Source organism: Gopherus flavomarginatus, chromosome 2, assembly GCF_025201925.1.
Source record: "Gopherus flavomarginatus isolate rGopFla2 chromosome 2, rGopFla2.mat.asm, whole genome shotgun sequence".
Taxonomy (NCBI): Eukaryota; Metazoa; Chordata; order Testudines; family Testudinidae; genus Gopherus; species Gopherus flavomarginatus.
In genome coordinates, this window is record NC_066618.1 from 225,064,328 (window position 1) to 225,081,354 (window position 17,027).

Genomic DNA, 17,027 nt, shown 5'->3' on the forward strand with positions numbered 1-17,027 from the left:
TAGAACTACCAAGAATTAAGTAAAACATAAAATAGTGATAAATATTAATGCCAATTATTTCTTCCCCCTACTGTCACCCTTGTCTCACATGAACAGAATTTGTTTAATCCAAGGCAATAGTTATACACAGGAGATTACTGTGTGCTTACCTGTAGGGTTTCTTGTGCATTTATTTAAAATCTTAGATTAAAGCTGGCCATGTGTGGAAATTACAGTTTATATATACTAAATACTTCGCAAATAATCTTGTGGTGCTTTTTAATAGTGAATCTTGTTGAATTTTACTTTATGTCACTACATGGTTTCATAGTCTATAAAGTAATTTAATTTATGCCTTTGTCTTTACCAGGTTGGTTGTACCAATATGATTACACCAAAGACTGTACAGACTAACAGCAACCCTGAGTCCAAACTACATCCCTTTGCACTCAGTGCTCCAAATGACTCTCTCCTAGAAGTGGTGGAAAGCCAGGGAGCAGCGGGGTGGAAGGAAGTGCAGGTACAAGTGGTTGTCCAAAGGGCGTATTATCTGCCTTCAAGAGAGGGTTTCAGATGTCAGCTTCAAGGAAATAACCCAATTCGTTATGCAACGCCAATCTTAAATTCGGATCTGCCAAATGTTAGGTGAGTAATAAAACGCTTGCAAACTGGTCTGGTGGGGTTATAATATTAGGGAAACAAAAGAGAGAGGGGAAGTTGGGTCTGGCATGGTGATGCCCTTAGCTCACACTTGCTAAATATATTAAGCAAGGCCTAGTGTTCTAGTTGTAATAATATTACACCTCTTTAATAGGCACAGGTGCAGAGCACCACTGATGTTACCTGAGGGAGGGGATGACCTGACCTCTTGCCTAAGATTCCTTTGCTGCACCAAGAACTACTGGCAGAAAGTTGAAAAATGAGTGACTGGATGGTAATTTAAAATAGGTGATGATTATGTTCCTGTCTTATATTATTACATGAGTTGCACTGTACAGCTACTAATTCTGTTACCTAATAGTTATCTAACTATTTCAATCTTTAAAGCACTTGACAAATAATGAATTGACCCTCTTATAACACCCTTATGAAACAGGAAAGAAAAATTAGCTTTATTTTAGAGGTGGAGAAACTGAGGGCTTGTCTAAAATTGGGGATTTTACACTGATGTAGCTGCACCAGTACAACCTTCTGGTGAAGTCTGGCCCTATTGAAGTCAGTAGTAAAGCTTCCATTGACTTCAGTGGGACCAGCATTTCACCCTTAGTACACCAGTGTGAAAAATTATTTGTACTGCACAGTTACATCAGGATCCGTGCAAAAATCTCCAGTGTACACAAGGCCTGCAACATCTAGAGGCTTAGACCAGCATTTTCTGTTTCTTCTGTTTCTTCCTTTGCCTCTTGCAAATGGAATGTTGTTAGTGTCTGCAGTGTAGGAGAGTCACAATGGGATCTCACCTTTCCAGTGCAGAAGACATGCCAGATACAGTTCCCTCTTGATGCCAACAATACTGACTACTGCTGCAACTTTTCGTTCTCATTGTTTTGACTCTAAAAGTGCAAAGCAGAATTGGAAAAGAATGAAATAAAATGAGTGTCTGTGATTATGATCACCATGATTTTTATTAAATCCCACTTTTGGGGGGGTTTATATCTTAGCACTTTCAAATCATATTGAGTTGAAACTTTATACAGCAAATACATTAAATTTTGTTCTCCTACAAAAAGCTTTATTAAGGTTATGTTAAGGTTGCAGGCATGTATCAGAGATTAGAGTGTATATGCCTTTTAAGACCTCAGGAAGTCCCTGCAGAATTTTGGAGCTGTATAAGTGTGTCGCTGTACATGGGTAAGTGCCTCAGACCCCCTGGGAAGCCGAAGGAGGCTCATGAGGGACCCTTCAGGCCTTAGGGCCTTCACTGAGGATACTTCCAATCAGACCCCTGTAGCCGATAGAAGGCTTGTGAGCACCCAACTAGCCTCAAAAACTTATAGAAATTCCTCAACCCTCATTTCTCTGTAAGCCTTATGATGCTCTACAGAAGCCAGTCGATCCCTAATCTTTCTCCACAAGCCTTAAGAGGCTTATTTTTTCCCACAGAACTAAAACTGTATCATCAGCCACTCAACAAACCTCAACAGGGTCATGAGTATTCCAGTGTTCTAAGGGCTCATCCTTATGCTCAAGTTTCACAGGTTTAACTGAATTCAGTTTAAAAACTGTGTTAAATGAATGCACTTTGTGTCCACTATTACAGAAAAATGATAGAAAAATTCTATATCGGCAAAAAAACAACCTGCCTATATTTCTTTCTTCATAGATTTTTAAGAAGGGGCTGAAACTGGGCTTCTGATGGAAAACTGTTTGCAATTTTAACTATGGAGTGGCTATTATCACTCCATAATTTAGCTCAATTATGGTCTAAAATCCTAGCTCCGTCACCTCCTTTTCAGTTTCAAAATTTAAACAAACAAACAAAAAATTGCATCCATGAACACAATTCCAGATAGTCTTTGGTCTACAACCTTCACAGGAGTGGGGTGAAACTACACACACATCTCAGATTGTATTTTTACATCAAACTTGAAATAAAAATAGATCCTTTTGACTTTGGACATTAAACCCCTCAGTTCAGAACTGGATGAACGGTTATACAAGCAGAGAACATAGGGTTCTGGGTTTCTAAATATTCCCTACAGCTTTAGCTAAGCTGTCCCATATACAGTAGTTAAACTAAGCCATTGATAGTGCCTTAGAATTTTTGAAAGCATTTCAGCTGAGAATTGATCCTGACTTGTATCAGCCATAAGAAACTTCCTTCTACATCAGAAACTTCCATGCTCATCATCTTAAAAGTGACCTGGTTGCATCACTCCCTCACTAAGCTAATGAGCTCTTTCATTTCTTGTCACAAGTTACCATCCCCTAAACCAGCTGCCAATTCTTTACCTAAAACGTTTGTCATGGAAACAAGATGTATAGCTTATGAGAGAATATGAGTGAGCAGAAGTCTTTAATTTGTATACAAAAGTTTGAACTAAGTATCAGGGCAGTGCTACAGTTTATTGATTTAAACTATTTCTGACAGACTGTTTTACAATTTTCTTATTGTTTAGCATCTAAATGTCACTGCAATAGAGAAACATTTTTTTAAAAAAGGCAGTAAAATGAAAAGAAGCAGAAAATAAAATATGGAGCAAGGGGATGTTAATCCTGGTTGTCTGCCTGGTTGTGCTGGATTTGCATCTGGAATATAGTGTTTAGTTCTGGGCACCTAAATTCTACAAAAATATTTACAAATTGTGGAGGATTTTGGAATTTTCTCTTAAGAAAAATTTCAAAAACTGTTGCTAGTGTAATGTAAATGGACGAAGTACTAAAAACTGTAATACCTACCTTTATATAACTACTGCATAGGTACTTATATAATTTGTACCTACAGTAAAGTGCAATCCTTTACTGGTAGGCAAATGGACTAGATGACCTAATAGGTCTTTTGCATCTCTAACATCTATCAATCTATGAAATTTGGGGTTCTGGGCATTTTCCAGGACACTTAAAAACCACTATATTTGCCATTCCCTCCAGTAATGTGCTGCTCTCGAAGATGATGTACTGTACATGCTTAGCGAGCAGGTAAAGGAAGAAACATGCCTTGCCATGATTCTTTTTCTTTCCCATTATTGTCTGGCATGCATATTGCTGCTGTTCTCCTCTCTTGGTGAAAGAGCAGCTTTTACAAATCGTGTAAAGTTGATTCTCAGTGAAATTGCTTTTGCTTAGAGGCATCTATGTGGAGAATTATGGGGTGGTTTGCCTGAATGGATTCAGCCCATCCCTAGAAAAAGGTGTGGAGCACAGGTGTAAGCCAAAAACTTTTCCATCTAACATTACTCTTTTCAACTCTTTTAGAGAGAGCCTAATTGGTAAGAAAATACAAAAAAAAGAAAAAAAAAAAGAAAGACAGACAGACACCCTTTGTGTTAAGGAGCCTTCTGCTGATGAGATGCCTGATTTGCTGAGTCAGCCTTGTATTTTGTGTTTGTGGTATCAAGCAGTGTATAATTTGGATTTTGTTCTTGCCAGTATGATCTTGTTGTGAGGGGGCTACTTGAGTTCAGGAAAATGTAGTTGGTCAGTTTTATTCTTAAAGGACAGGAACTATATGTAGTAGTTAGTGTAACCAGTACTCAAAGTTTGAAAGGTTACTGGATAATTAACCAATCCAAGAGCTCAAAAGATTTGGGGTTGGAAAAAGGATGTGGCCTATTGATGAAAAGCTTAGTAACTTTTAAAAGAGAATAGTGCTAGTTATGGCTGTGTAGCCTAGCCACATTTTAAAATCTTTGTGTGTGAATATAGGAATTTTCCATTCGCTTCTTTTGGCATATGTCCTGACCTACTTCCCACCTTAATGTTAAAATTCTAGCTTACAATAACATTCTGTTCTCAGAATGTATACAATTTAAAAAAAAAAAGGTTTGTAACCCCTTTTTTCCTTTCAGTAATGAATAGTCCTTTTATTCTTTCTCTCTATTTTATATTTTCTAGTCACTTTTTTCTTGTCAGGGCCTTGAGAAGCAGCCAGAGTTGACTCCACCATGCAAGCAGAACCCCAGAGAAGCAAATAATTAGGGAAAGCCAAGTGTTTGTGTGTATAAATAGGGGAATGGGGGTAATCTACATTTCCGTTTTGACTAGGACAGCAAAAGAACTACAGCCATATCTGCTGGGATTGTTTGTTTCCTAGCAGGTTGTTGTGAGTTTCTACACAGTGTATGCCTATGTAATGCCAGGTAGAAAGGATCTAGTGACTTGCGCCAGTCCTCTGAAACTGATTTAGAGTCATAGATTATTAGGGTTGGAAGGGACCTCAGGAGATCATCTAGTCCAACCCCCTGCTCAAAGCAGGACTAATCCCCAAATGGCTCCCTCAAGTATTGAGCTCACAACCCTGGGTTTAGCAAGCCAATGCTCAAACCACTGAGCTGTCCCTCCTTCCCTACCCCAATGATGAGGGGTAAACAGAAGTCACATCAGTAACTCACCAGTCAGGAAGTCTCCATCTGAATTGTAAAAGCACCTATTAATCATATCAGGATCATCTTTCTTCTTTCTCTTCTTCCCTCTTGTGGTCTTAGGACATTCTCATTCCAATTTGTCTTAGTGCAAACACAGTTGCATTATGGATCAAATGCTATGGTTAACATTTCTAGTGTCTCTGGTGGTGTTTAGGTAAGTCATAGTGTCTAACTTAAGGAAAATCTCATCTTGAGGTATAAAAGGCCTTTTTAAAATTAGTATGTTTTTAATGTGAAAAAGGTCTGAGATGGAAAGGAGAATCATTTAAAGATCCATGCTCACAGATGTTAGCATCTGTGAAAACGTTTTCTTTTGTGGCCGACTTTATTCTGTTTACAGCATTCCAGTCATTTTTTTCAACAAAACATTTCTCAACAGTGTGTTCTAAAACGTATGATGGATTTTTAATTGCATTGGATTTCTGGGGTACAATTTTTCAAGTGGGAAGTAAACAGGAAATAGGTAACTGAAGGCTCTTCACGGCAATTCATAAACTAGAACATTTTCTCTGATTTCCTTTTTTCAGCTGCTTCTTATGAGCAAAGATATGTGCTTTCAGTATTCTTGTAAAGTTGTCTAATTGCTACTTGAAAGGCTTTAAATAGTTCCCTAAGCAGTTTGAGAAAACATATCCACTGTAGTTCAAGGACTAATAACTCACTTCTGCTTTTCTTTCTTTCTCTGAGTAGAGTTATGTCTATAGTACAAGTATTACAGTTGCAGTGCTGCATCTACATCACTGTATGCTGTAATGCAGATGCTTCCTACATCAACAGACAGGGTTTTTCTGTCAGTGTAATTAAATCCCCTCTCTGAGAGGGGGTAGCTATGTCGATGGAAGAATATTTCCACCAGCCTAGCCATGTCTATGCTGGGGATTAGGTTGACCTAACTATGGTGCTCAGGGCATTTGAAATCCTGTCAAAGTAGTTGGGTTGATTTAATTTTTAAGTGTAAACAAGGCCTTAGTGTCCTTCACAGGTCTTCAAACCAATTTTGAGGATTTCAATAACTCGGTCCTGGGTTAGGGGTTGTTATAAAATTGGATGGGTGGGGTTCTGTGGCCTGCCTTGTGCAGGTCAGACTAGATGATCATATTGGTCCCTTCTGACCTATGAGTCTATGAGTCGGATTGTTCACTCCTCCCCCACCCTTCTTTGCACCTTCTATAAGGAAAGCATTGCCCTGATCACAGCAACTGACTGACCAATGGGGATTTGAAATAGAGAAGAAAGAGACCGTTTGCTTTTTGAGAGTCCAGCTTTGGCATCTCACTGTCTGGCTGAGACATTAAATTATAATACGTTTCATGTCATCAATTCCCCGTACATCCCTCCCCAAACTCACTCCTGAAAAGCTGCCTCCCAGGTGCTGATTATAAAGTGTGATCAATTGAACTTCAACTCCTTCCAGTACTACTCCTTCACAACAATCTGGCATGGTCTATACTAGGAAATTAACTTGGCATAACTGTTGCTCAGAGGTGTGAAAAATCCGCACCCTAAGCGACACAGTTAAACCAACCTAATTGCCTAGTGTAGACAGCACTAAGTCAACGGGAGAATTCTCCTGTCAACCTAGCTACTGGCTCTTGGGGAAGTGGAGTACCTATTCTGACACGAGAACCCCTCCCATAGGCACAGGTAGTGTCTTCACTGAAGCAGTGCAACTGCAGTGGCGTAGCTGTGCTGCTCTAGTGATTTATGTGTAGACATTGTTAATTTTACATTACAGTTTATTTTTCAATGCTAAACACAGAATCTTATTTCTATGTTAGGTAAACAGTGAAGTGGAGGGTAAAAGAGATATTATCTAATAAACGTGTTGCACGAGAACAAAAACTTGCCATTCTTTTTAAATCCAGCACTGGGTATAACAACTAATAAAATGATAGAATGATTTGTTAAGAAGTTGTTTTTGTCTCTATATTGTGTCAGAACTGTAGTAGACTAGCTGGTGTACAAGAAAAGTCCCACGCGGGTGGTGGTCAGTAAAAAGCACACGTGTAAAGGGTACTGATCCTTCTGGCAAGGAAATTATCAGAAATGACCATTATTAGCTGTCCAACTGTGTGTGGGGAGGGCGGCAGGAGGGTGATGGGTATGTGTGTGTGGGTGGGGGGAGGGGCTGATGGAACCTTTGGTCACTCACTAGTTCTTCAGAAGAATCACGCTCCATTTCAGCGTGTTCAGATTTAAAATTTTTATTAAACCTAATGTTAAAAAATAATTATATAATAAATAGGTTGGGAAAAGAGTGTCTCTACATCTGGGTCTAGTGTTTACATTATACACAAATACAAAGTTAGTTTTTAAAGGGCATATGATACATACAGTACATAATCAGCAATAACCCAAATTTAGGTGAATAGATTTAACAATACAGTTTAAATATTAGAATCCGAATACTCGAATATATCACTCATGAAAAGTTGTAAGAAGATTTGGTTGTAGAAAGCAAAACATATCAATGAGTGGAGATTGTCCCTCAGTAATTGAGAATTAGGTTGGTTGTCCATTTAGAAAATACAATCTCTGAGGAAAGTATTTGTTACTTTCCTGACTGCGCTTCTCACTGGCACTCCAACTCATCCCTGCTGTTATTGCTGATGTCCAGTGATGTGTTCTATGTAGATGTCTCTCAACCACCTGGTGGCCTCCAGCACCATGAATTGTTGCATCAGCCAAGTGTAGCATTGACTGATTCCATATTCTCTCAGCACTCACTCATTACTGGGGTCCCATGCGCCTAAGATTCCGATGATCAGTGCACATGTCTTGACCTTAGCTCTCAAGGTTTCAGCCGGAGGGGCATATTTCTCTACCTTTCAAGCTCGGACATCGTGGAAGGCCAGAGTCCTGTTCTCAAATGGTGCTATGATGTCCACCATGATGATCATCTTCCAGTCCACATTGGTGTGATGATGTCCGGTCGCAGTTGGCTGTCAGTTCCGGGGATGGTAGAGTTTAAGGTCACCTTCCCCACGGGTGGGGAGATGGCTCTGGCCAGGCAATCTTGGATGGCGTGTCGCAGACGCCAGTGGGGCTTTCAGCTACACAGGACATGGGGTAGTGTCTCATTGGTATAGCTGCACTTCCTGCATTGCTTGTCCCGATTCCCATGGTGGACAGCTCCATTCAGTGGGATGCAGTTGAGCTGGGCCCTGTAGATGAACCTCCAGTTGGCAAATCGGGGGAAGCTGCCCCCGGGGAGGAATTGTTTATTGGCGTCCCACTTGCATGTCACCCTGAATGCCTGGCCGTAGTCCGGCTTTTCATACAGTGGTGGCAGCCTTATAAGTACACAGATAGAAAGTAGCTCCCTCTGAAGATTAATACTTTGTTCAAGAAACAGTAGAATTCCTACTAATCTGTGGTTTTCCCATTATTATATACATGCATTTTTGCTAGCTTACTCACTGTTTCTCATGGAACTACCATTATGCACAATTCTGTATTCACCACCACCTACACTGTAATCACTCCCTTCTCCATCCTCTCCCCCTCCCCCACTGAAACGCATACAACACTAAGGGCTTACTTATGCTTAAAATGCTACAGCAGCACAACTGTACTGCTGTAGCACTTCAGTATAGACACTACCTATGTCGACGAGAGGGGTTCTCCTGTCAGCGTAGATAAAGCAGCTAAGTCAACAGAAGAATTCTTCCTTCGACCTAGAGCTTTCTACATCTGGACTTAAGTCAACTTTACAACACAGGGGTGTGGATTTTTCATACCACCGACATAGTAAAAGCCTCCTAATTTTCTAGTGTAGACAAGGCCTAAATTGAATCACAACCTGTAGTTGTAGCATATGAATGTCTTGTCATTCTCCTTATCTTTTCTCCCTTCCTTTCTTCCTTCCACTCCTCCCCCCCCCTCCAGTTTTATGTATGTGCACCAAGTATGAAAAACGTAATGATTCCAGAAAGAATATAGAACAGGGGTTGGCAATCTCCAGCATGTGTGCCAAAGGCGGCACGCAGGCTGATTTTTAGTGGCATGCTGCTGCCAGCTGGGGTCCCAGCCGCTGACCCCACTTAGCCTGCTGCTGGCCTGGATTACGGAACCCCAGACCAGCAGTGGGCATCTCAGCCCACTGCCGGTCTGGGGTCCTGGCTGCCAGCCCTACTCAGGCCGCTGCTGGCCTGAATGGGCGGAACCCGGGCTGGCAGTGAGCTGAGTGGGGCCAGTGGCCAGGACCCCGGCTGGCAGGGGCCGGTGGACGGAATCCCAGGCCAGTAGTGGGCTGAGCCACTCAGCCTGCTGCCGGTCTGGCGTTCTGTGTGCCACCTGTGCTGCCGGTCTGGCACGCAAAACCTTAAATTAATGAAGACTTAGGATGCCACTTCCCAAAGGTTGCCAACCCCTGATACAGAAGAAATATAAAAGTAGTATTGTTATTCCTCATGTGTTATCTAGTGGTAGAAAATCAGTTTAGGGAGTAGAAAGCGGGCAACTTACAAAGGTAATTTTCCAGCCCTAGATCAAAGATTAAGGTATGTGCAGTCACTGTTCTCAGATTGTAGTTTAAACTAGGGATAGTAATTTTCCAGCATCTGTTGTTTGTCAAGAATTGTTCCAAGATGGTCTACGTAAAAGGTATGGAATTTTCCCCCTTGTTTTTGACCTCTCTTCCCCTTGAATTTTGTGTCTTTGGAAGTTGTGTGGCTGACGGTGCTGAATGCAGAAATCTTCCATGTGTGTTTTTAACCCTACCCCTCACCCAAATACATGACTTGAGGCTGACCTGGAGGCAGTGTTTTAGTCATGCTGGAGCAGCTCTCCAAAACTTTTATAAAAGCCAGTTTGTGTCTCTGGAATTTGTTATCCTTCTACTATGGTGCAGAAGGCAAGAATCTCAGATACAGAGGTGATAACTCTCTATTGCGGTATTTATAATGCATTTAATAGTTGGGCGAGACTCTAAATGGTTCCAAATATGTTGCCTGGAATTTGTACATGCAATTACATTTTTGCTTGAATTGTGTAAACACTGTTTGTACAAATGATTTTACGTGCAAAATTAGAGGCCTGTTCTGAAAAAAAGTCTTTGTAAGTTGATCTATAATGAGAGGCTTGCCTGAGTGAAAACCACCTATATTAACTTTTAAAATTGGTCATCGTCAGCCCCAGAGAAGACATAATTTGAAAATAACTACTAGAGACACATTGGAGAGAAAATAGGAACATGACTTGAGCCCTCTTAATCTTACTCGACTGGACTCAATTCATTTTATTTTGTTTTTTTAGGGACAGAGTTAAAAATGTAGGAACATTCATTAGAGTCTACATTCAGAGAGTTTTGATGTAATCAGGCCAGACTGGAGAGTCTGACATGGCAGGGCATTACACAGCCAATTCTACTTTCCTCTCTTTAGCCTTTGATGTTGCAGTGAAGAAAAAAATTCATATTCATTGGTTGAATAAGAATAAGCATATTTTAGGCTACAAATTATAATGACTTTACACTTATCCGTATTCATAGTGGGACTTCTGTGGCCATATTTGAAATGCCCATTCTTTTGTGCATCCACCAAAATCCCACCCCTGTGTAACCTGATATTTTTGTATTATCACCCCACTCTTTCCACTTCCCCTTCTTCTGCCACATTGTGCTGATCTACTTATATATTTGTCTAATTTAGTTCCAACCACCAATTTACATCGTGTTGAATAGTGTCCTTCATATCATTGGGAATACTTTTGAGTGGAAGGAGGGCCTTTAGATTCTAAACATTGTGTCTTCTTATGTGTTAGTGCTATAGTGTGCAGGGCTATTTACAATCTAAATAATAATATAGCTCCTTAGATTTTTCAACTTCTGAAGAGTGGGATATCCTGTGTACTATGCACTAATAAATGGGTGTAAAAGATAAGGAACATTGAGAAAATATAAGAATAGAAAAGAATGGTCCTTCATAAGGTCCATCTTAGTTCTTATCTTACTCCCTTTCTTATGTGCTATAATATGTGATTTTAGTGATAATTAAGATTTCCTCTCTACCTCTATCAGTTCACTTCACTCCTGATTTGTTAGAATTGCTGCTGTTCTACATCTGTGTTTCTCCTAGACAGAAACTTCCAGCCTTCCCAAACTGTGTCATTGTTTAATGGTGTGGCCAGATATCCAATATGGACCAAACTCATTTCAGTCAGTGTCTTAACTCCTCCTCCCCCACCCCCCTCCCCTCAAATAGAATCATAATTGCAGCTTTGTGTGTGTGTAGACGAGCACATACCTCAAAATGATGTAAGTTATGTATGGGAAAACTACTGCAGTAAATAAATAGGAATTTACAAACTTTGCAATGTATATATAGTTGTATAGGGGTTAAAAGGGATTATTTGCTGCTGCTGTTACAACTTCTGTGGCAGAAAAAGGAAGTGATTTACACTTCTCTGACAAACTGACAAAGATTTTAAATGTTTTTATAACTCTGAGTTTTAGGTGTTTGATCTGAGGCCTAAATTTGGCTGCAGTACACACTTCTCTGAATGACCTATATTAGAAGCACTTGAGGTTAAGATTGAATGCAAATAATTCAGAGCAATTTTTCTTTTAAACTGATGCAGTGATGTCATCAAAGTATACAGAATGTAAGTGGAGTGGGCTTAGTTCCTCTTAACAATTTTTCTTAATTAACAAATTTTGCATAATGACAGGACTTTTGATGTTTTGGTTCTGTATGATTGGGTCTTAATATAGTCAAAAGACTTTACTATCTCAGTGCTTACTCCAGAATTTATTAGAGCTATAGGTTTCTTCACAGTCCAATAGAGTGAACTAGGAATGAATTAACACTATGTAGTGTGGTGTACCTTTCATTTTTTGTGTGTTTGTCCATTAATGTCCCTTGAATCCATGTAGTTCCTGCACTGGAGTACTTTTGTGAGTGAACAGGGCACTTATCAACATCAGGGTTCCTGATTTAGTTTAGATATGATTCACTCATGACAGTAGCAGATGTTTTTGCTTTTTTAGATCAATGTGCATGTTGTGAGGCTTTTTCCCTACCCCCAACAGACGCCCCGATTTCTAAACACTCCATCCAACATGAGGGGGAAAAAGTGCCAGGATGTGAATCTGGTCATTAGGAACAAAAATACTTTTATGTCATCTCTTCTATATGGCACCACAGGTTAATCAACCACCTTAGAATAATCTAAATACAGAATATAAGAGCTTGTTAACTAAAGAATTCAGGACCTCATTTCTTGGCAAATGTCATTTCATTTCTCACTGGACTTCTATTTAATACTAGATACATGTTTGCTTGGCACAGTGGCTGAACCAACAAAGGCTGCTTGCAGTAGTCATGCTCAGTACTAAATGTCTAAATATATCAGCAATAGATGACCAGCTGCTAGGGCTGGGGGACCCAGTTGGTAGTGTTTAAATTTTGAGAAAAGAGAATTTTTAAGTAAACACCTTCAAAATCAGGGAAATCAGTGGGTCTGATTCTGATCTCATTTACACCAGTGTACAAGTAACTTCACTGAGGCCAGTGGAGTGTTGTGATTGTTAAAAAAAAAAAAATAAGCAAAAAAACCCAATGTAAATGAGAGGAGAATCAAACTGTGTGCATTGGGTTGGGAAGAGTGATAGCAAAAGAGATGGAAAAACATTTTGGTGGAGAAGAGATGGGTAGGATAAGTGTAGTGGGCTGATTTAATTGGTCAGCTACACATATGTAAACGTTGATGTGATCAGGGTTGTATTCATGTAACTGAGTGCAGAACTTAACTCGGTGCTTTTAAAAACTACCCTGAGTCAGACTGCGATTGAATGTTTATTGCTTATTGTTTATTGCTTGTCCACATGGAAACTTAGTATGTGGCAAGCTGGGGTGTAAATGTACAACTGATTAGCCTGCCATGTGCTAACTAGTCAAATGGCCCCTCCTAACTCATACTAAAAGTTCCCTAGTGTGCTTTCATAGAGTCATAGAAATGTAGGACTGGAAGGAAGCTTGAGAAGTCAAGTCCAGCCTCCTGCACTGTAGCAGGACCAAGTAAACCTAGACCATCCCTGAGAGATGTTTGTCAAATCTGTTTTTTAAAACTTCCAAATATGAAGATTCCACAACCTCCCTTGGAAGCCTATTCCAGAGTTTAACTACCCTTATAATTAGAAAGATTTTCCTAATATCTAACCTAAATATCTCTTACTGCAGATTAAACTCATTAATTTTTGTCCTACCTTCAGGGGACATGGAGAACAATTGATCACTGGTCTCCTTATAGCAGCCCTTAACATATTTGAAGAGTGTTATCAGCAATATGGTTTTTCAATCAGTTGTGCACCCACTTTATGGTAATTTCATCTAGACCACATTTCCCTAGTTTGCTTATAACAATGTCATGTGGGACTGTGTCAAAAACCTTACTAGCATCAAGATATATCATATCTACTGCTTTCTCCGTATACAGTAGGCCAGAAACCCTGTCAAAGAAGGAAATTAGGTTGCTTTGGCTTGATTTGTTTTTGACAAATCCATGCTGGCTATTCCTTGTTTCCTTATTGTGCTCCAGGTGCTTATAAATTGATTGTTTAAAAATTTGTTGCCGTATTTTTCTAGGAATTGAAGCTAGGCTGACCAGTCTATAGCTCCTTAGGTCCTCTTTGTTCCACTTTTTAAAGATAGGTAAAGATTTGTTTGCCTTTCTCCAGTCTTCTGGGACCTCACACATCATTCAGGAGTTCTCAAAGATCATTGCTAACAGTTCTGAGATTCCTCAGCTAGTTCCTTAAGTATCCTAGGATGAATTTCATGAGGCCCTGCTGAATACACCTAATTTATTTAAATATTCTTGTTTTTTTCCCCTATTTTGGCTTGCATTCCTTCCCCCTTGTTGTTAATATTAAATGTGTTGAGTATCTGAACGCCATGAATCTTTTTAGTGATGACTGAAGAAAAATAACAAGGAGTACTTGTGGCACCTTAGGGACTAACAAATTTATTTGAGCATAAGCTTTTGTGGGCTAAAACCCACTTCATCGGATATATGCAGTGGAAAATACAGTTGGAAGATGTATATATACACAGAGGACATGAAAAACTGGGTGTCGCCATACTAACTATAATGAGAGTAGTCAGTTAAAGTGGGGTATTATCAGTAGGAGAAAAAAAAACGTTTGTAGTGATAATCAGGATGGCCCATTTCCAACAGTTGACAACAAGGTATGAGTGACAGTAGGGGAAAAAATTAGCATGGGGAAATAGGTTTTACTTTCTGTAATGACCCATCCACTCACAGTCTTTATTCAAGCAAACATAGGTATTAAACACTTCAGCTTTCTTGATGTCACCTGTTGTTAGCTCTCCTTCCCTGATAAGTAGGGGACCTACACTTTCCTTCCTTCCATCTTGCTCGTGCTTCTAATGAATTTAAAGAATCTCTTCTTCTTGCCTTTTGTGTTCTTTGCTGGATGTAACTCATTTTGTCCCTTAGCTTTTCTGGTTTTGTTCCTGCATCCATGTTCTATTCTTATATGTTCCTCCTTAGCAGTTTGTCCATGTTTCCACTTTTTGTAGGATTCCTTTTTCATTTTCAGGTCATTTCAAGAGCTCCTAATAGAGCCACATGGACCTATTACTATTCTTCCTCTCTTTCCTTTACATTGGGATAGCTGGCAGTCGTGCCTTTAATATTGTTTTCTTGAGAAACTGCCCGTTCTCCTGTACTCCTTTCCCCCTTAGATTTTCTTCACGTGGAACCTTACCTGTCAGTTTTCTGAGTTTGTTAGTCTGACTTTTTTTAAAACCCATTATTCTTAGTCTGCTTCTTTCATTCTTTCCTTTTCTTAGAATCATGAAATCCTTAGAATCATGATCACCCAAGTTGCCTTTCTCCTTCAGATTCACTACCAATTCCTCCCTCTTGGTTAGAATCAAGTCTAAAATGACTGTGCCCCTGGTTACTGCCTCCACTTTCTGGAACAAAAGGTTGTCTTGAATACATTCCAAGAGCTTCTTGGAAATTTTATGTTTTCCTGTATTATTTTTCCAACAGATACCTGGGAAGTTAAACTCCCCCATTACTACTAGGTCTTGTGTTTTGGTTATTTGTCATTCACATCCTCTTTCTGATGTGATAGTCTCTAATAGAACCCTTACATGATGTCACCTCTGTTTTTTTTACCCCTTTTATGTTTTCCCTAGGACTTTCAGCTGGTTTGCATCCCATCTCCTTCTGGGCCTCAGAACAAGGTTATGTATTCTTGATATATAATGCAACATCTCCTCCCTTTTTACCCTGCCTGTCCTTCCTGATCAAGATATAGCAATATTCCAGTCACAAGACTTGTCCTACCAAGTCTCTGTAATGCCAATTAAGCCATGATTGAATGTATGTACTAATACTTCCATTCTCCTTTCATTTGTGCATAGATTTCTAAGATGTTGGGCAGATTTCCTCCACTGATTTCCTTCTTGTTGCTCCTATGTCCCTATTTTAATTATCCGTGTCCCCTCTGACGTCTCTGTTAAGGTCACCTTTTTTCTTATACTTGCCTGTGGGCTTTTGTCACCTGCCCCGTTTAAAGCCCTCCTCACTAACCTGGCAAGTCAGTGCATGAAGATGCTCTTCTCCTTCTTTGTCAGATGCACCCCATCTGCTTTAGCCTACTGCTGTTTTTTATGGAACTTTGTAGTAGCAGGGTCCATATGGCAATTTAGTGTAAAGCAGGCTAGTGCACTGTACATTCATACCCTAAGTCTTCCAGTGGACAAACCCTTAGATATAGAATAGTGTTAGGGCTTCTCTAAGAGAAAATACATTGTTAGAAAACATGGTAACAAACATAATGTTAAATGGCATGGCTATAGTCCTTAGTGTGGACAAGGACAGTCATGTTTGAAAACCCTAGCTAACCCTAACTAACGCATTTTTAAAAAACAACTGCCCTTGTCCAGTGTCCCAACTAGCCTCTGAAGTTACATCTTGATGGAATAAAGCGGATGAGTTGACACATTTGCTGCTGCTGTTTGTTATGGTTTTCTGCAAGGCTGTTTCGGTATAGTTAGCCCCATGTGCTCAAAAAACCAAGAGCCAAAGACTGGCTTTAAAAATGAGATATTTTAAAATAAGACTACATTTTGGGTTCCTTTTGATTTACTTTCTGGTTTTTGAACCTTTAGGTTACACTTGGGTCATATTCTCAAACTTTTCTCTGCAAGCTTGTGGATAAAAGATTACTTTTAACCAAAACATGAAAGCTGAGCTGCTCACGTATTCATGTGACTTCAGAAGTTGAAACTCATGGTAAAACTGAAGATCTGACAACGCTGTTCATTTTTGTTTATATCTTTGAAATAAACAAGGAAATTGAAATCAAAACATATGTTAATATAGCTTTAAGGGTAAACTGTGTAAAGGGGCCTAAGTGTTGCCTTACCCAGTAGGAGCTCTTGGAGGCAGACACAACTGCTTTTGTAAGAATTAGGGGAATTCAGGTTGGATTGGTTCCTGGTACACCATTTGAAAGGGTGGCTGGCACAGCAGGTAAGTTTCCCTACTTGCATGCTCAGGGAGGGCTTGTCACAATCTAGCAATACACAGTGAAACACACACAAGTTCTGCAATGATAAGATAACAGTTCTCATACCAACATTAGCTTACTTTAAATTAAATATAATTACACATACTGTAAACAGTTTGCAGCCCAAATAATAATCAAGAATACTTAACATATATGCAGTGTGCTTGTTACCATTGCTACCTGCAGTACCATAACATTTTAATTTCCTGACTTGATTATGTCTAGATTTGCAACTTTAACGTTGCACCTTTTTCGCATTAAATAGAAATGCAGATGTGGTTTTATTTTCCATGTATGTACATGCTAAATTTGTATTTGTTCCTTTTTCTATCATTTTTTTAAATGATAAAGCTCAATAAAATAAAGTGCTGTTGTTTAAAAAAAGCAGAGACACAGAAAGAGGTAAACCTGTAATG

The 17,027-nt window shown here is 39.5% G+C and overlaps 1 protein-coding gene across 3 annotated transcripts in view; it reads left to right on the plus strand.

Moving 5' to 3' along the window:
• The window catches only part of SPIDR (scaffold protein involved in DNA repair), a 322,336-nt gene that overhangs the window by 221,183 nt on the left and 84,126 nt on the right, over positions 1-17,027 (plus strand). For all 3 annotated transcript variants that reach the window (XM_050941943.1, XM_050941945.1, XM_050941946.1), the window contains one exon: positions 350-624. In XM_050941943.1, coding sequence (XP_050797900.1) covers positions 350-624 — 275 coding nt within the window. The remainder of the gene's footprint in view (positions 1-349; positions 625-17,027) is intronic.